The sequence below is a fragment of the Onthophagus taurus genome, chromosome 7 (genome assembly GCF_036711975.1).
Source record: "Onthophagus taurus isolate NC chromosome 7, IU_Otau_3.0, whole genome shotgun sequence".
NCBI classification, from domain to species: domain Eukaryota; kingdom Metazoa; phylum Arthropoda; class Insecta; order Coleoptera; family Scarabaeidae; genus Onthophagus; species Onthophagus taurus.
Window position 1 is genome coordinate 13,908,817 of NC_091972.1, and position 21,599 is coordinate 13,930,415.

At 36.2% G+C, this 21,599-nt stretch overlaps 1 protein-coding gene across 2 annotated transcripts in view; it reads left to right on the forward strand.

Annotated features, from left to right (window-relative positions):
* Positions 1–584: 584 nt before the first annotated feature.
* Positions 585–21,599, forward strand: part of LOC111419635 (serine/threonine-protein kinase MARK2-like) — a 138,844-nt gene continuing 117,829 nt past the window's right edge. For both annotated transcript variants that reach the window (XM_023052470.2, XM_023052471.2), the window contains exon 1: positions 585–940. In XM_023052470.2, the coding sequence (XP_022908238.2) occupies positions 815–940 (126 nt within the window). In that variant the 5' untranslated portion in view covers positions 585–814. The remainder of the gene's footprint in view (positions 941–21,599) is intronic.

Here is a 21,599-nt window from a genome sequence, read left to right on the forward strand (position 1 = left end):
ATTAATGATTCTAAAAGTGGCGAGGTTAAGGTGTTTCAAGGCTAGCAGCGTAATATCAGCTGTTTACAGTTTAATAAATAGCTTGGGGCGAGAGCAAAACTGTTGTCGCGAATAAGAGCGTTTACAAATGTTATTATTATTGTTATTAGGGTTTCTTATTAGTATCAGTTCCAAAACCTGTATTAGTGTAGAGAAGCGTTATGTTCCGGCCTTGTATTGATCATTAACAGTTACAAATGACGTGCAATTTAATCTAATAACTTCAATTTATATCTTACTAATAATAAAGGTAATAAATGCGCTTAATATACGTGTCGTAAATAATGGCCATTTATAAATCGAAGGCTAATAGTTTTCAAATGTCAATTTGCCATTACTATTCATTGCTTTTCGCTGATGCAATGTCCTAAATTGGTTTTTGTAAGATTAAATTCTTTTGTGGGTATAATCGATCGATTGTTTGATATCAAATTTATAATTTATGTTATTGTTAGAAATAGTAAAAACTTTAAACAATTCACTTTAATTGAATTACAGAAAAGTAATATCAGCATCACATGGCCCTGGAAAAAATTCATACACATGGATTTCATATGTTTTCGCTAATGTCACATTGAAAACGAGGGGTGGCATCTACGTTAACATTTTTACGATGTGGTTATCTTGTATAAAATACGTGTTTGAGTTCTGTGTTTTCTGTGTTGTTCCAGAGTCCAACCTAAATTAACATAAGTGTTTCTGCCCCGTTTTAACTCGGATGTTCCGTAGAATGGGTCCGAACTGATGTTGAGTCATCGTTCGTAAATCCTTCGAAATGACGCTTCAGGCGGAAGGAAGGAAAGTTGTCAACATAGGCAACTACAGGCTCACCGGCAAAAGACTCGGAAAAGGCAACTTTGCCAGAGTTGAAGAGGCGGTCCATTCGGTGCTCAATACCAAGGTAATAACTGTCCGTCTTTCCCTTTGTTATATATATAAAACGTCACCGGCGACAGATAAATGCGAACGTACAATGCATGCGCCGATTCACTAGGTCCTAACCATTTTCGGTCAATTTAATTGGCTTTCTCGCAAATTTTATCGCGCGATTCTCAACGATAAATTTGAAATCCAAACGTTCACTGCCAACTGCGCCAGCCCTTTTCCTTTAGAGGCCATCACCGACGGACCTTTAACGATTTAAAACCAAAAGGATCACTATAAACGTGACATTCACTTAATTGGTTTTGACATCCGTCAATACAAAACATATTTCATTTCAAATTGCTTCAATCTCATATAATAACAAATTAGATTTATTCTAATAGATTCTGTTTTTGTAATTTCCAGCTCCTCCACCATATTCTTAAATTAACAAACATTGTTGTTTTAACTGATTATTATTATGACTTTTTGTTATACCTTATGCCAATATGGATTGATTAATAAAGTAGTGACATTGTTATTACGAAGAAAAAATCTACATTAATCGGGCGCCTCCACCATATTTATAATGCTTGGATTGTTTCAGTAATTTATTAAATTTGGATTACATTATGCTCATGTGATTTTTATGTTTAAGAATATGTAGAAATTACTTGCTTATTACTTAGAAGATTAACTGTTTTCCATGCCACTCGTGTTCATTCACGAGCGTTTGTGCTGACATTTCCTGCACAATTTAAAACACGTTTAAATACCTCAAATTAATAAAATTAATCTATAAGCTATACATTTTTTAGCAAATTGGTCTATTATAGATAACACAGATCTGCAAAAGAGGGGGATGTTGATTGTTGTTGAATGGGTGACGATCATTTCCGAAGTAATTTTCTTCGTGGAATCAGCATCCGAGTTCAGAATTGGACCATCATGTCAGGATATTGAGGTACTTGACGTTATTTACAAGAAAAATTGGTTTTTTGGATACTTTTGAAGGTATGTGTGAGCCGCTCAATATTATTTTGCTGTATTTTATCTATTTCATCTATAGTACTATTATCACCCTTCAAAATGCGCTCTCGTATGGTGCAGTACGATTTTTCCATTATAAGTTATGGCCATTTTAAAATGACATAATGAGTTGGAACCCAGTATATGGATCAGTACTGTCAGATGCGGGGGATACGCATTTAACTTTTATGGAATCCCTTTTGCATGTATTCCATAGATCATGTACCAAATCGCCTTTTGGCTCATTGCGTTGAAGTGACCAGCAATAGTCAATAGTTGAATAGCAATAGGAAACCAATATAAATGAGAGTATATTGGTTTCCTGACAATTTAGTTGATGTTAGCGAAGAGCAAGAAAGAGTGAAAGACCTATCAGGAGAAATAGTACACATCTATGCTAGCCGACTATGGCAAATAGTGCAACTTCACGCTCATGTTACAACTTAATTTTTTGAAGTTTTTTAGAATTAGCTTCATTATTGTCTAAGAAACCATTGACAACTTCTTTGAAGCTACTCCAAGCATCTCTTTAAAGAGATAAATAGTACAGCATCGTTCAATAGCGCATTTTGAAGAGCAAGGATAGTACTGAATGATGTAATAGATAGAAAAGAGCAAAAAATATTGTACATAACTTCAAAAGTAGCCAAAAAGCAATTTTTTTGTACATAACCTCAGATATCTCAAAATTCGGACTTGATGCTCCAATTCTGATTACGATTTTACGTAGAAAATTACTTCAGAAATGATTCTCAGCTGACCAACAACAAAATCGTAATAGTTCATTTCCGGTAGCAGATACCAAAGACGGCAAATCTGCTATACCACTCAGCTTTTCGTTCTACGGGTGCAGTATAATCTTGCAGGTTCGGCTAAGCTTCATACCATTCTCTCTGTTCATGTTAGTCTTAGCTATTAATTTCTATTATTACTTTGGTCATCCTCTGGTAGAATACCAAGCAAGTATTTTAGTTTAATTGAATTCTATGTTGTGATATTGTTCCGTATGGCAATGTTTTGCAACTGTAGATCGCTCGAATTCTTTGAGTCTAATATCTTGTTTGGTATTTGATAGTCGTTCCACACTGTCACGGTAGTCTGTAGACTCTTGTGATCTTTTAGAAGACGTGTCTGTTCAATTTGTTATTTCTTTTTTTGTTTGCTCGTTGAATGTCGTTCGATTCATTTCTCAAAATTTTTCTCACCACGTATCTTTGTAACATTATGGACATCCTCTAATGTGGGTGGTGGTATGATAGAGAGGTTTTTGTTCGTGTGCATTTTCTTCTGGTACATCCCGTGATTAACTTTTCCGTTTGCTGTTAGAGACTGCTGAACATATTCTGTATGACTGCGGCGCCAGAGGTCACCTAAAACACTTCAAAGCTAGCGAAGCTAAAAGATAACAGAAATGGACTTTGGAGCAACACTAAGGTTCATTAAGGATCTAGATCTGGTCTAAACCTTTGGAAGGCGTAAGTTAAAATAGATTTTATAGATTACGGTGACGAGAGCAACAAAAAAAAGGCGTTTCAACAATTTAATTTCCATAAAGAACTAGCGCGACAAGTTCATATCATCATCTATATCGATGGGAGAAACAGAATGTTGAATAGTAATTGTTAAGCATCCTCCTCATTACAGGGATCTCAATATTTATTGTAAGTGTAAACGCAAGACTCTTCAACACAACTCGATGTGAATACATTGTGTACCTAATACGACTATTGATAAATGACTCCTTCTTGAGCAAAAACGCCGACAAAGAACGAACGGTTGAGAATTAATTGGACAAAAAGTAAATTACGAATAACTAAGATATAATTGCTTAGAATTGCTATTATATCATAAACATGGAAATTTATGTTGGAAATACTCTAATGGGCCAATTGTGAAAAGCAATTCTCGCAGTGCTGTAGTTCAAAGGATGTGTCTATCAAAAAAGAGAACGAAGAGAAATGTTACGGTACAACAATATAAAATTATTAGATACATTCCCAACGAAGTACAAATTGTTATTGTTTTGAACAACACGGAAGAATAAAAGAAAATTGTCGAAAGAGTTAACTAATCTTTCTGAACACCATGAATTTATGATCTCTTTAGATTGATATAAATTAAAAGAATATTTATTTTGCAATTAGTTAGCTACTGAAGGGATTCTTATCCTCTATGAATGTAACAGGACATTGATGTAAAATCACACAAAGTGAGAAGAACTTTTTATTCTTACACTTTGTAGTTCCTTCTTGAGTGATTTTACTATTTGTAATTGTTGTTATGACTATTATAAAAGTTAGAGATTTGACGTGATGGGATTTTAACCTTTCGATAATGAATGCCCCCCGTTAAGTAGTTGTCTTCCTGCCGGGAAGTAGTTCGCCCGAAAAGTCCTCTTCTCAGGACAACGATGCCCCCGAGTAGGAATTGTGAAATATCGGGCCATTAGTAAATTACCCGTGGTAGACTGTCCGCCCCATAAAACGAAGGAAACTTTCCTTGGAGCCGGACGAAGAGGAAGAAGAAGACAAAAATAAATATCACCCCGGGCGGGTCATGGAACGAATTCTCTCTTCTCCCTTCGCTCTTTCGACCTGATCACGCCCCTTCTTAATTTCACCAATCTTTCTCAACAAATAAATCTTTAAAAAATATATATTAGAGGATTCACTTTTATTAAATTCTTTTCGAAATCATTACCCATAGAGGTGGAGTTGTTCTGTTTATTGATCCGCTACCAACGTTCTCGGTGGAATGTCTGATCGTATTAAGATACTCGTGTAATTATCAACTAAAATAATAGAGGCAAAGTGCCGATTCGAATGGAGCAAACTGGAGCGCCACCGCAACGCCCGCCATCAACCGGACTGCAATTAAAGTAATTGCCGTATAATTAACGCTCTAAGTTGTACAGGGGATTTCGGTCTGCAACAGTTATTATTGGATATAGCGGAGGTCACGGAAGGTGCGTTAAAATTATTAATTACCAGACAGGATCGATAACGTTTAACGTATAACGTCAAATTGACAGCTAAAGTCATGGTTTTCAATTGGAATCATTTAAAAAGATAATAATAAGTGCTGATGGGTGAAAAATGTTTCAAGTGCAAACGCAGACGATATTCGACGGACGAATTCGTAATCTCCAACAGCAGGTGTGCTTCGCTTGCTTTTCGTTTACCTTCGTCAACGTTATTCTTGTATTGTTACTCACCGTAAGGATTTTGGACTTGTTGAGTAGTAACCATATCAAGTATTGTAAACCGTTCACATCCAGGCCTTATAACTTTACCGGATGCGTCAGACTTGTATAATATATATTTTTTTAATTTGTGTATGAATACAATAAATAAATGACCAAAAAATGGGTGAAATGACGATGAGATTCTATGTAAGTGTATATATAATATTAAGGTTTTGAACTAAGAGATTTTTTCTTCTTGAGGTTTCGTACACTTTATCGCGTATAAATCCCGAGGCATCTAAAATAGTGTGCCGGGGTTAACTCTGCCCGGTTTTATGCCTTAATAAATTCCGTTATTACCTTAATAAGCCCTTTCAGCAGGCGACGCTTCCCTGAATTACCCTCTAGCAGTAGCGCAGCCGTCGCTCACCCCTCTGACCCCCGTATAGCCTCCATTGGTGGGTTGAATAAGAGGGGAACCCCAGCAGAAGATTACTTAAAGACGCGTCTCCACTTATGTATATATGTGTGCGGAGTGCATCGGTAATTGGGTACCCTCTGTACAAAGTAGCTACTATTAAAGTTTACGGCCGTTGCATTATCCAGACCTGAGCATAGAACGGGGGTGCACTTTTGCAAAACCCCTCGCCTTTTGCTCACATAAAGCGCACCGTAACGATGCACGAAGAATGGTTTCGAGTTATTGTTGCGAAATTGTCTCGAATAGATGACGTTCGCTCGCTCCAAGGTTAATCTCTATTATCTTTCGCCCGACTGCATTGTTTTCGGTACGTTATTGTTAGAAAACTTTATTCATTATATATACAACTATTATTTATCAATTTTGTACGCTTAAGTAAACGGAACCGTGTAAACTGGTCTGGCGGTCGGCTAAATAATGTATTCTTTCTTCTCCTTCGCATTATAAAGGAAAGGTCAACTTGTTTGGCCGCACCTTAGGTGCATTTTCGCATGATGGACGGTGGAAATGTCAATCACTGTTACGACAGCCTCAAGCTCTGTTGAACTATCCTCGATTGTTTTAACAGTCGAATGCACACAATAACAAGCTAATTGGAAATTAACATAATACACAGTCGTCGTCCCATCTCTAGTAAATCGACCTAAATAATAAGATAAGAAATCGTTGAACTTTTTTAATACACGCTACAACGAACATAGATTATTATTAATTCCTGTTCTTGTGGAAAGGGCAATTTTCGCAGAAATAGGTTGGACAGACGGACGGACGTTGCGGAAACGCGTTTTCGGCTGCGTCGGCAATCCTAATTCGAGTTTAAAATTACTTTGTCGCTGCGTAAGGCATGAATCCTGGTGAAAATGTTCCTCCAGGAGAGGGACTTAATGGCCCCGGGTCAGTTGGCGTCCAGTGGCTTCCAAAGGGAAGGGTCTCAGCCAAAGGAGAACTATTTGCCCGCAAATTAATGTCGACCCTTTCGTACGCAAAATTACTTAAATCCTAATTACGCACCGGGATGACCGTCAAAGTTGCTGATAAAGGGATGCCGTAGGGTTTTGCCCAAAGTTCGATGCCCTTTATCTCACCCCTAAACAACCTTTCAGTTCTGCATGATTGGATATAGCATATTAACATACTTGAAATGAACAATTTATCAATCGTAAATAATTAGTAGACATATTGAGATATTAATTAATTTTTATTTTTAATTTACTGTAGAAATACTACTTTTAATTGGACCAAACAGGCATAAAAAAATTAACTCGAAACGATTATCTTCTTTAATTAATGTAGACATAAATATCCCGCCTCAACAACAGTGCCAAATCGTTTTACAAGATAATTTCGACCTAATAATTCTGGTTTCACCTTGACTGTCCGAGACGGCAGCGTGCACTTTGTAATTCAACAGCTTTTTGCGCCTCTTGGTGATTAATAGGTAGGTAGGTATCGTATTTCGGTAGTTTTTATGTAGATGACTCATATCGTAGTGTTGCCGAGCCGTTTAAATCAAATGCAACGTAAACAAGATGCAATAAATTAGTTTTGGACATTATTAGCATAGAAAAAAAAAATTGGTGGAATTATTTTCTGACGTGAATCGTGACCAACATCTGCGGTTTGAAAGTTAAAGATTCGGTAATTACGCAATATTAATATTACATAATATAAAAAATTGGTGTAATTATTGTCTAAATCTTCACGTTTCCATAAAATGTGTATTTTCAAGGTTTTTTGTTTGAGTGTTAAATTTAAAACTTGATAGTGTATAGATAAGTATAGAAAATCTGGGTGTTATTTAATTTTGATTGGTATAAATTGGATAAATTGGATTCTTGAAGCAATTCGTACACGTGACCTGTTCAGACTGCTAAATCGCAGGGGTCGCACACGTCTATTCAGTTATTCCGCGTTCTCTGCTCCTTCCGCCTTCGACTGGAAGCGCACTGGCCGTAATTTCCGGTCGGATTTGAGCAAACAAGGAGTGTGCGGCGAGCGCAACACTTCGCCCTCTCGAAAATTACCCTAAGCGAATCATGCGATCCCGTTTCGCTTCGGTTAAATTGCATGAAATAACAATGCCAACGTACGGTAAGAGGTACCCATACAGCTCCAAGCCAAAACAATAAAACTCTATGTCGGTCTATTTTCCGACTTTGTTATATCTCACCAGTTTTTTTTTCTTTCCGTTTATTTCTATTATAATTTGGTGAAAAGATTGAAAATGAAATCAATAATAAAATTTTCATAAACTGACGAAGGCACAAATAAGAGTTGCGAACGTGAAACTTTTTTGATATTCCTGTTCTGCAGGGGAGACCATAATAACACGCGTTGCTGAAATCGGCACATATTCGCACCACGACCGAACTATATACAGACATAAACAGCACGTGCGGTACCGACATAACGCTTCTTTATTGTTAGTATTCATATGTTGGGGGCGGATCGCGACGGGACGCTTAGCTGTTGAGGCGAAAATGCAACCCCCGCGTTTCTATCGGAAATGGGGGGCCCAGAGTTTATTTACCAGGGGAAATAGAAAATTGCTATGCGTGATTGGCGTTTTGACGAGAAAAATGACAGGCAATTCAATTTTTATATTTTAAATCGAAATGCTCGTTTTCTTTATTAAAGAGTTTTTTAATAAAAGATTTAAATAAACGCTAAAGTCGTTTCGTAAAGTATTTGGGAAACTTGATAGATTTTCAACACATCAACAACTCAATTTTCTTGCATTTTTATGTAATACGAAAAATATAGGGAACTGTTTTATATGCGGTAGAAAATTGTACTTTAGTGGTTGCTATTGATTTAAGCTCAAATATCCACTATTTGAAGGAAATATTAGATGAAAAATATTTTGGAACAAAACATGAAAATCCAAGTAATGGGTTTAAACAAAATAATTGCATATCATTAACGGGCGTATTTTTACCCCAATGTTTTTAGTTCTTGGTCATCTGTTACTTCTAATGTTAGTGTTAGTTCTAGTTTTAGTTGTTATTCAGCGTCAAGTTGTTGAAATCTATCTATTCTTATTGAACTAAAAGTTAAATTAACACTAGACCTAGAACTAGAAACGTTCCGGTTTAACCGTATGTCTCTTAAGACGGCTAAACCCGAACGTTTCTAGCTCTAGGTCTTGTGTTAGTTCTAATGCTAGTGTTAGTTCTAGTTTTAGTTGTTATTCCGCATTATTGTTGTATATTTTTATTGCACTAAAAGACGCCTTAAATGACGTACGGCTAAACCCGAATGATTCTAGTTGATGCAAGCCGTTTATTCCTTGTCAAAAAGTAAAATTATCGTCTTAGTTCATAAAACCTTATTAAAAATTATCTTATTTAAAAAGATGGTAGCAGTTACGAGCCTTCAAAATAAATATGAGTAATCCTACGGTTCTTAACGTATTTCACCGATACAAATAGCATTAGAACTCTCAGAAGATGATCATGGTCTGCAGCCAACTTTTAGCATTTTTAATGATCTCATGATGTAAAACGAAAAAATAAGGAATTTTTAGTAGTGCTGTTCTAACCAGATTTGTAAGACTGTGAACACTGTTCGTCATGGCGTGGTATAGTATTAGTGCCTCACTTGCTGCTCTACTTTGACCGGCGTGGCATCAATGAGTACCCCAGTTCGTAAATTCAAAAAGACGGCATGACTTTTCTATTTGCCTCACTACAATGTTAAATAAATAGACATTCAATATCCACCGTCTGTACGAACAATAAAATGTATATACCTAGTCACAAATATTTATACATGTTTCATAACTACAGTGTATTTTATGAGGATTTATGACAAAACTTTAAAAATATTAGAAAATAATTATGTATTTTTGACAGAGAAAGTAAATATAATTTGAAAATAAATACTCGAGCGATGTCAAATTTTACAAATTTACATAATGCAATGTCAAATTTTGCATTATGAATAGAAAAAAGACAAGTAACACAGTAATTCTTATTACGAGCTGGACGGTACCACTTGCTTCTGGTTGCTTTATTTTGAGCTACAATTCTACCGAACTGTTCTTTATTGTTGGCTGAGTTCTTCCAATTTGTGTAAGTTATTAAGAATGTTTCGGCAAGCTGTTCTTGAAATTCAGTGACGACAATCTTACTTTGTGTAATATCTTTGAATAATAAAAACGCATCGACCAATGCAGAACTTAAAATTAGTTCAAAAGCTAAATTTCCACATCATTTAGTACCTTTCCTCAGGCAATGCGAATATGTAGTCAATATGTAGGCAACTTATTGTAGTCAAAAATAGCTAAAGGTTGTTTATTTCCTTTCCACTTTGTTAAACTCGAGTGATTTCCTCAGTATGTTTTGTTGTGAGTAAGAACACATCACGAGTATCTTTCCATTTTAGCATTACAATACTACAAGTGTTTTCTTGGGCATATTATTTCATGTCTTTTCAGTTTTTTATTCAAAACTTCTTTCTGTTTGCTCTTACGGTTCCTACTTACGGTTCTGGCTAAATACACGCTAGTTTAATAGTTATCGGAATCTAGAAGGTTCTTTAGTAACGATAGAACAACATTTGAAAAAGCATTGCCATCTCCTTGGTCATCTTTTCCACAGTACACCTGGAACTTATATGTATACCCACCTGTGGTGTATAACTTGTATATATTTATGCCAAATTTATGTTTCTTGTTTTGTATGTACTGTTTGAACCTTAGACGCCCACGGAATGGCACTAAGATGTCATCAATGCATATCCAGGAGTCAGGCGTCTTGTTGGAGTTTTTAAATCCAACCTTCATATTTATTTTTTTAATTCAAAATTCATATACGTTCTCTTAGTCTAGTTATTTTCTTGTTTTTAAATTAAATTAAATCCATAACATAAATTCAAGACGTAACCCACTGCACAGTTAAGAAATATAATGTGAGTAGGGGATTAAAAAGGTTTAATGAAAGTAGAAGCGGCAAAACACCTCACCTAAGAGCATCTCCCCTCCCATTACAAATAACTTTCTATTAGCGTTGTTTTCCTTAATGTGGTCAGCGTCGTTATCAGGATAATTTGATTATTCCCCCACTGGAATTAATCCTGGTTTGGAGTAGCCGACCAAGTAAGCCTTCTAAAGGACTCCAGTTCGGTCGGTAAACGGCCAGTGGGACTTCAGGTCTGTCTCTGGCTCAGAACTTGTTTTGTCTTCATCCCTTTTAGAGCTTGAAGCTTATACGGTTACTATTTCTGTTAGAATTGAATAAAAATCAATGAAAATCATTTTTAAAAGTAAGCCAATGTATATTAATTAAGAATCGCGGTAATTATTATAAACGGGTTCTTCAGTACGCATTAATTAGGTAACACCCGTTTTTGACTGGAGATTGGCGGAGACCCTCCAAAGGCTGCACTCCCGCGTTATTAATCGAGCTGTTATTATTTTTAAGAACGGCCGGTGTCTGTCCTACAGGAACCCTAGCGTCTCTTCAGTGCCGGGTACGATTAACGAGGGCTGAAAAATGAAGTTGAAATTAAGCCTTGGAGGGCGGAAATTAATTAAGATTTTTCGTTACCGAGGAAGAAATAACGGTACCGGGGCGTTAACATTCTGTAAATACGTCATGTTCTCGCAATTCCATAGCCATTAATGGCGTCTAAATCCGTGGTTTAGAAGTGCTCCTCGTGCCTTTCCATTATTAGTCGAACCTAGCGGCAGTGGTATAATTTGCACGGTGATTTACGACCGGCGTTAGATGAAAATCGACTCTCCGCCAAATCAAATAATGACAGAGTCGGTGTAATTCGATTGGATTTACTGTCGGTTAAAAATGCGAACACCAGGTGGTGCCAAGCTCGAATCGCCCAAGTTGCAAGAACTGGATAACTCTTCATGCAAAAGTCAGGCGGAGTCGACCCAGGTGCGAGATGTTTGTTTACGGCATAAGTTTGAAAAATATTCATGAACGGCACTATACACTTCCCACTCCTCCTCCTGGGACGGCGCGCTGTCGTACAAGGAGCTAATAAAAAAAGGAGTTATGAACATCGCGCTATAAACTTTATTTCTCGTCGGGTAACCGTAAAATATAATTAATATACCTCCGCGTAAGAAGTACGTAAAACCTAGCAGAGTTACCACCGGCGCGAAAGATAATAACGTTAAATTATCGCTACGTTTAAGAAACGCGCACCCGCGTTGTTGGTACAGTTATGCTAATGGTATGGCAACCGTCGTAACAAGTTTTTACTTCTTATTTAGTGAATTGTTTGAATATGGTTCGTTACTTTTACAGACACCTACGTAGACGACTACTCTTATATGGTTATATGAATATTACATTTTCACTTGTGTGAAACTTTGAAAACGGAAACATGAATCGTCGAACTTACTTGCGTATTATCTAAGTTTAAATAGCAATTGTGTGTAATAAGTACAAAGCTGCAAGATAAATTCTAACTTATAGTTGCTACATCAGTTAAATTTTACTTTAAAACCATGTTAGTTTTTGTAACTATTATCGTGTCTTGAAAGCGGGGTAAGTGAGTCATGTTAAGGTAAAACAGGCCCCAGTTTGTGAGGTTTTAATCATAAAACAAAATTACACCAAAGAAGTTTAAATTTAATTATTAGTATCTACACAAAAAAGAAATAAAACAGGATTTTTTTTATGACAAAATTGTCGCAAATATAATTTTCTGATCCTATTTCGTTCTCGGAGCAGTTTCATGGATCCAAAAATTACATTTCATACACTTTATCCAAACTTCGTCGCAGATGTCACCATAAGTTTCATTGCAGAATATGCAGCAAACAGTTTTGTCGTCTTCTGGTGATTCGCAAATGTTTACCAACTCCTTAGTCTTTTTGTGTGATGTACTGGATGCATTTTTTTTCCTGCTTTTCTGCACTTTTTCTTTTCAGATTTTTCTTCAATTATTATTATTTTTTGTCATGTTTTTTTTACTGATATTGTTTTGAGAATATTATTTTTTTCTTCACTTTGATTTTTGTAAGACGAACTAGTAATTATTTTGGATATTTTTCTTTGCATATTTTTGTCTTCTGAAATTGTTTGAGGAATAGCGGAAACGTATGAGACAACTGCACGATGGTTTCTGGTCTTCGTGATTGATGATTCATGTATTGCAGATTCGTTTTTCTTCTGTAATATTTTAGTATCTGGGTCACCAGAAGTTGTAGAACGTTGTATGCCTGGTGTTGGAAAACGGTTTTAATATTGTTTTAATCCATTATCCGAATTATCATCATCCCTACATCCCTCTTGACGAATTTCTGATGTTACAGGAGAAGATATTGTGACACGAAGAGCCACAGCAGCTTCAAAATCGCTATTTAAAATACGTCCGCGTTATACGGGAAAATATCGGTCTTTTCAAAACCAATTTAATTTTGTTTGGTGTGAAAGCCTTAATAAAAGCATTTTCGATGATAATGGGCATTTAGTCCTATTCTGTTAGTCCAGAACCAGGATGAATAACTCAGTTGTCCATTTCTCGGGATAAATATGTTTTGAATGGTGCAAAAATGGTAACGTCAAGCGGCTGAGTCTATTTGATGTAACAACAACATAACAACCCCAGACTCTCTAACCAGTGTTATATACTCTAATAACTTATGACTTGAATGTTCATCTAATATTAATGGGCTTAGTGATTCTTTAGTCGTTTCTGTACATTCAAGAAAGTGTTTCACAAACTTTACGATTAAATCGGTGTCCATCCAGCCTGAAGAGTTTGGTTACTGTACCAGAAAATCAACCTACTAGCAACGCAAGATGCATCCTTACTCTGAGAAATACCACAAATGGTAATATAAATGAACCTGAAGCACTAACATAGGCCAAAAGAGTGGTATTTTTGCCCCTTTCTAATGACGTTATCCTTCCCACTTGTTTTCTTCCCTTTCAGCGACGATTTTTTCGGGTTTCTGAACGCAGGTAATGCCTGTTTCATAGAAATTGAATATCCGGGATCGAATAAAATTGAACTGTTCAAGAACGTCTTTTAAATATTTAAAAAAACTCCATTACATTGCGCTTGGAAAAATCAGTCATCCTAGGAATACTGGTTGGCTCAAGCGATCGAATAGACAAATTGTCCTGCCCTTTCAAAAAATTGGTCAACCAAGTCCAAGTCTTTTCCAGCCATTTTTCGTTGCTTGCTGAAACCATGATCTAGATCATGGTTACCTTCAGCAAATTGAAATGCTATTCTTCGTACCTCTGTAGTTCTGACAAATTGTTTTTCTAAACTTTTCAAATGATTTCGCAACTCTTTGTCTACTGGATGTGTTATTTGCCTTTTTATTCTGGAAGGGATGGTGGTTCTTGGAACACCAAAATGCACACTAGCATTTCTAATAGACATTTTTTCTTTTAACGACCTCTATAGTGCACGAACCATGGCGTTGTTTGAATATGTTGTTCCTCTGGTTGTTTTTCATAAGCAATTGCGAAGCATATTATTTACAATTATGTATACGAATTAACGATACCAAAGGAATAATCTAGTAGTGTCTCACTCGTTCCAATGTTGTTATAATAGAATGAATCTCAAAAAAAAAATAACGACATCTGGCAAAGTTTCAAGTGAGATGTATAATTCCTAATAGATTAAAGTATGAAATGCACGGGATGGTACAATTATAGTCTTATAAAAACTTAGAAAACTTTTGACACCAAGCAGTCACAAATATAATATGCAAAGCAACAAAATATGAAAATGAAAGATATTTACTTTATTATCCGTTATTCGAAATAACGGATAACTTCGCAATAACATTACAACACAATTCAACCTCTTAAGACGGCTATCACTAGGCCTAGAACTAGAAAGTTTCGGGTTTCTAAGTCTAGTGTTAGTTCCAATGCTAGTGATAGTTCTAGTTTTAGTTGTTATTCGGCGTTAGATTGTTGTATTCATTCAAACAGTTTAAAGTGCAAATAAAAAATATTTCATATAATGGACTTTTGGGCATTAAATCTCTACGTGAATTGTTAATGTTTGTATCTTTGTTGACTAATAACATTAAAAAATCGTGGATAATTGCGAATGTTCTTTGTAAGATAATTATGGAATCGGTAATTACGTTCTGAGTATAATTGTGTGATTAATAGGAAATCATGTTAATGAGAACGCGCGCTTAGAACTTGGTTCGGGCCGCTCCCCGGACTGGTACCTACATAATAATTAACTCGAAAGCCACCCAATTAATTTTTCATTGATCCGGCTGATTGCATCAACGCTTTCTCCCACACGGTCCTTAATTAACTAATTCCACTGTAGATATTTCCAAATTAGAATATAATGGGGCAAGGAACATGGTCGTGCAACGCCTATAACGGACGCCTTGACGGCCTTATATAGACGTTTCTATTATCCGTCGTCACCTGCCATTAACGATTGCGGCTTTTTTACATATCGAAGAACAGCCGCGAATGCAATTAATAATAAATCACCTCGAATCAATCTGAAGTCCGGCCGTTCACAATAGAGAATCGTTCTCGAGCCACTTACGAGTTTCCTTTTTTTAAGCGCCGCGGGTCGGCCGGATCCGTTACCGCGTAATAAATGATCCGTCGATGCAGTTCACCCGATGATTGATCTATTTCAGAGTGTGGGAAATGCATTAAAATGTTTGCTAATCCATCTCGTACACAATTAACCGCGCTGCGCTCCGAAGAAATGCTCGCCATTTACTCCGGTGCCTCTCACGTACAAACCGTTAAAACCATCTTCTTACGTCGACCATCGCTTTTTTACAAACGGAATCGAGAACAACTTCAAAAGAGACTCTCGGTTCCCATGCCGATGGATTACTTTTGAACCATCCGGTTTATTTATGCAGAAATTGTGTATTTGCATTCCCCATCAGTAATTATCGAGTTAACTGAAGAACTTTAATCGTTACTTTAATGTTCATGTCTGTACACGTTTAGTAATATCCAATTTCTTGTAAACGTTCAAGTCTATACATTTTATTACCGGTCTCGTATCCTCCACTCTTCGTCTCATTGTCAGTGACTGGTCCGAATGGCCGTCTTTAACTTGATGTGTACACTCAACTGTACATCAAGTTAAATCGTGGATTACACGGAACCGGAACAACAGAGTAAATGCTGTCATTAAGGGTAAGATGTTAACAGTTAACTGTCGGTATACTGTTACAATTTATCTCTGGACCTACAACAAGACCGTTTGTAGAAAGGCCATGTGTAATCGATAAAAGTGCGTAGTTATGCCGATGGATGTCGCAGTGCGTCGCCTCCAGGGCGGTTCTTGCGTAAGGGTTCGTAATTGCCTTCGTTGGAAATTGCACGGAGCCCTCTTCCGGCCGCAAAGAAAAAAAGGGGGGCGGTTGGGGTGATGGTCCCATAAAACCTACCCGAGCGGAGCCATCCGACGGAGCTCTTGGCGTAAATATCCTCTTTCTCTCGAAGGCCCCGGGGAATTTACGCGGCCGCGTTTCACGCAAGAATTTGCAAACCTATCGTCGTCAAAGGAGACGTTTTGTGGCGCATATTGAATTATTATCTCGCGAAAGACAGATGGTTCCACGGCAAATTTTGATTTAGGTCGATGAAGCAGAAAAGTGGAAGAGAAGGCCTGTATTTTCAAAGATTTTCTTATATTCTTGTATTCACTGAAGTCGAAAAATATATTCAAAAAAAAAAAACTTTTATTACATGATTTCAGAACTCCTTTAAAGTCGCCAAATTGGCGATGAAATCTTTAAGTCTTTAAGTTAGCGTGCTTAAATGACGATTTATAGTTAATTCCACTCAAGAACCAATCCCTATCAATTCTCTTTTTTTATAACGTTAACTCGTCGGCGAATATTTTATGAGGCAATCCATTTACGCCCTTCGTCCTCCCCCTTCATTTCCGCGTCTTCCCCATTCAATTCTGTGCGTTTCAATATTCGGCTTGTCCTACATTCCTTCGCATAAAAACGTCAATCAGGACTGTTAAGGCTTAATTCACGCTCTCCCTTTGAAGGGTTCGCGCGCCAGCTCGCTCGCCCTCCCGCCGAAAAGGAAATTTGTACACCCCGATATTAAGGTGCCAATCTTGCGCGCCCCACACGGAATCGATTGGCGTGGAAAAATTGTTTCCTGAAATTCGATTACGTTGCCGTCTCTTCCGGTCCGGAAAAAGGCGGACGTATTCGAGAAGGACACCGACCGCTTAAAGCTACAACAGTGTAGTCGCATTGTTGCAAAGTTGGTGTCGTAAAATTTTCGGAACGACCCGAACCGCGCGCTGTAATAAAGTTAGCCTGGAAGCGCCGCCCCCTTATCTGATCAATCTGCACTTATGCCGCGTTCGAGTGCGGAGTTTCAGACGAGCAGACCTTATTTTAGCCGGCCGGTCGTAAAAAGCGCGGAAAACGTTAAGTTTGGACTATTGTTGCGGAAAATTGGGATGCTGTTATCTGGAAATTTATTTGTGGAACCCGCCCGCTATACAATGGACCGGATTCGGGGTTCCCGTCGTCTTTCAGGATGGTTTTACGTGGAATATTCATTTTGTGTGAATGGCGAACGAATATATTATATGTCGAATATTTTAATACTATTTCTATCACAGTAATATTAAATTTATTTCTTTTTGTTCCAGGTAGGTGCATTTGTAACATACCCGTTTCATCACTTAGGTAAGCGCTTAGTAATTATAGGATTATACTAATACAATGTTGTAGGAACTACAATACTACCTAATCCTTTGAAACTCCCGTTAAGTAAATAATTCATGAAGTCGCGATTCATAGCCTACGGGTTTAAAAAGTATTAAAAATTCCTCTTCGCTTATTAAAGCAGTTTATGAACTATCCATAAAACCTTTATGGACGCGCACTTTATAGTTTGCCACTACGGAGATATTGGCGTAAAGACATCATTACCATACTACGTGACTAAATGGCAACAATGATGGTTCTTTGTTCATAAACCTTTTATGTATATTACCAGAAAATATCTAAATCAAAAATCTTGTGAAATTTAATCCTATATTTCTAAATTTTTCTTCTTTCATTGTACATTAAAAATGTAAACGAAGAAACTATAAATACCAGATTTTATTTGAATTATTTATTAGTTCTGTTGTATCGCCTAAACATTAGGCAGTTTCAGGCATATTTATAATTGATTACAATAAATTTAGTAAAAATTTTAAAATTATAGACAAACTTTTGTAAAATGTATTGTAGCAGGTAAAAGCTTTTCATACAATGGCTTTTAAAGAATAAGACATTCAAAAAAGAGTTTAATTTAAACTCTAAATAGTACGCGTAAGTGTAAGATAGAAATACAACTAGCGTGGAATTCATGAATGCCTTCAATAAAAACCTGCTCTTACTCTTCGCAAACGAAAAGCTACCAATATTAGTAAAGCGACAACTTTTCACAAATAATTGAGTCTATTTTTGTATATCATAAGATAAATGGCAAAAGTTTTAGCAAAAAGTTTTCTAAGTGTACAATTTTGACAAAATGTGTCCTGTACTAATGGTACACTTTGTTTCCACTTTTTATATTTCCACGTTAAACTTTTTATTTTCATGCCATTTATGCTTTACACTGGAGGAGTGTAAAGCATAAATCAAGCTCAATAAATATATTCCACACTTTTGTGGATAATTGCGTTGTATCAAGACCACTGCTGGCACTACTTCTTAACAGCACATACATGCTGCATCTATAGGACGTAAGTTGTTTCTTATACTTCAAAGGAAAGATTCATGCTGAATCATCCTTTTATGTCTACAACCGCTTAGGACATCATAGATATAGAAGGGATTGCAGATAGAAAAAAAGTAACCAAAAAGGCTTCAAGTACTGTTGATTCTAATGTTTAAAGTATATAAAAGTGTTAAACGTTAAAAGATATAGTTATAGATTTACTAAGATTTACTAACCGAATAAGAATTTGGAGCAAGTGTTGAACGACAAACATTGTTGCAAGGTTACCAAACAATATAACAAGATTGTTTTAATTTTGTTTTAATCCTGATTTAACAAACACGGTAATAGCGCCGAAGTGGATATTAAAATTAGAGACTTGCGAATATTTCGGTTGTATAGAGTCTTAATGGTTGGACCCAAGTAGATTATGGTATGATGGAAATCAATCACAAACAACAAGTTGTGGACAACATCTAAGATAGCGATCTAAGAGAATGATAAATTAGCAATACAACCAAGAAAATGCTGTAAATCCAATCAATATATTAGCTAAATATCCAAAAGCACAAAGGACATAAAGGTGCCTCAATTGTAACAAAGTGGGATACATCGTCAAAAATTGTAAAGAACCGAAGACAGTGAACAAAATAAGAAAAAGTTTATATTCCTGATGTCTACCGTAAAATAATTAAGACTGATGGGAAACAGAGACGCAGATGAAGTGCCAAAGCATACCAAAGTTTATAAGAAATTGATAGAGTTAACATTGAGACAGATCATTGCCAACAAAATGTCATTACGTGAGCAATAATGCTTTCAACAAATCGAATATTAAAATAACTAAGCATGGAAACTCACGGCTGTATCTCAACAATGGTAAGGCCTAAAGGTTTGGAAAAAAAATCCTTATAAGCAAAGTGACCAAGAGAAATAGCTGGAAATTATTTTGAAGTTCGTAATTCGACCGCTAGAGGGCGTAACTGCCATTGAGAAACATAAAGATCCCGCTATCTCAGAAACTCAGACGATGAGCTATAACTTTGACAACATCATTTAGTAGCTTGGATAATACCGCATCGCTTTTGTTTTGCGATATTTCTCATATCTGTCATAATAAGGGAGGGGGAGGACAATGCGTTTTCAAATGTTTACATTTTAAAATGTCCTGGACCATTCAAACGATTTGAATATTTTTGGTCTTGTTTGAAAGAGCATTTCATGCTCTTTTAAAACATATTTTCAGTAAAACCGCTTTGTTTAAAACAAATAAGCTAGAGGGCGTTATCTGCAGCGGTTACATATTTTTGTGATTTTTTAAAAAAAGTTAAATGGAACGGTACTATTTACTTCACAGACCATTAATTACCATAAAATTTGCTAAATATTAGTGAAAACCGCATCTCGATATCTCCATCCATTCTCGAATTATAAAAGAAAATGTTAAAAATTCGTATATCTTAATCGGATCAAGTTACCTTAGGAAATAAATAAGAGAGAACAAAAATTTTATTATCTAGAACCTTCCTTCACACTTTATCCAAGCTTAGAACTGCTTCAAAACTACTTTTGAGACGTGTTGAAAAGCCAACGGATCAATGAAACATCAACAATGATAATAAAACAAAATAAACCAAAACACTTAGAATAACTTAAATTTTTGGCAAAAATAACTCACTAATGTGCGAAATGCCTTCCATAAACCTCGATGCATTTATTTAATCTAGTTTCGACGAAAAAAAAGCGCTGCTTAAGTCTCGGCCCTGGACACGTTTCTACTGGTGTTTAGTGTTTTGTCATATTTTCCCTGGTTATTGGTTTTTCTTGAAAAGTCAGGTCGTTTAGTCTACCCAATAGATAAAGGGGTGGAAGCAATGTGGGTTTTGCTCGAACCAAGAATGCATATTATGCAAGTTTACATCAGCTTGTGGACAGATGCTTCATGCATCCATAGCATTTGTGATAAAAGGTTTGGATTTGCCCAAATCATATTTAAAAGTCAATGGTAATAGTTCAGTCTGTTATCATAATCGGTATCTGTTAAGGCCTGATGTAAAACAACGTGGTGGAGATATTATTCTCTTGAGAAATCTTGTGGACTATGGACAATGTGATTTACGAATTCATAGAGATGTCTGAATGGGCTACACGTTGCCAGTTTTTTTCCGTAATTGCTAAGTCAATCTTAAAAACACTTCTAGAGAAAAATGTCTTTCTTTGTCGTAATTGCATTGCACATTTTTGCCATGCAGTTGCATCGTATTCAAAACATTGAAAATAAATCATCATACGCTTCTGCGTTAGTAAATGACATGTTTACGGTTACCATGGTTATGTGATTTGTTTTTGTCGATGAGGTAACTGGATCCGATTGATGGACACTCGAGTTTTTAACATTTTCTTCTATAATTCGAGAACGGGTGGCGATATCGAGATTCGGTTTTCACTAAAATTTAGCAAATTTTAAGGTGACTAAGGGTCTGTGAAGTAAATAGTATCGTTCCATTTAACTTTTCTTCAAAAATCACAAAAATATGTAATCGCTGATGATAACGCCCTCTAGCTAATTTGTTTTAAAGCAAACGGTCTTACTGAAAATATCTTTAAAAAGAGCATAAAATGCTCTTTCAAACAACACCGAAAATATTCAAATCGGTTGAATGGTCTAGGAGATATTAAAATGTAAACATATGAAAACGCATTGCCCCCCCCCTCCCTTATTATGACAAATATGAGAAATATCGCAAAACAAAAGCGATGCGGTATTATCCAAGCTATTAAATGATGTTGTCAAAGTTATAGCTCATCGTCTTAGTTTCTGAGATAGCGGGATCTTTATGTTTCTCAATGGCAGTTACGCCCTCTAGCGGTCGAATTACAAACTTCAAAATAATTTCCAGTTATTTCTCTTGGTCACTTTGCTTATAAGGATTTTTTTCCCAAACCTCTAGGCCTTAACGTTCTAGAGATACAGCCGCTCTGTACGCTTAACGGGACACCTGTATAAAAACATGTACCACTATGAATCATTACTGAAGCTACGAATCAAATCATTTTATCAAAATTAGAACACAAGAACGAAATATACTGTTTGCTAAAATTAAATATTTTAACGTTAAACGTTAAAGGAAGATAACGATATTCATCAAACTTATAACGTGAAACTGACTGTAACATGTTAAAATTTGTGCTAGAGCAGCTAAACGCAGGCTACGGAAACGACAATCTGCATTGATTCTAGCTAAAATATTACTGACTTGGAACACAAATATGTCTTTTATGACATGCAATTCTCAATCCTTTTGATGTCCCCTTACTTACTTGT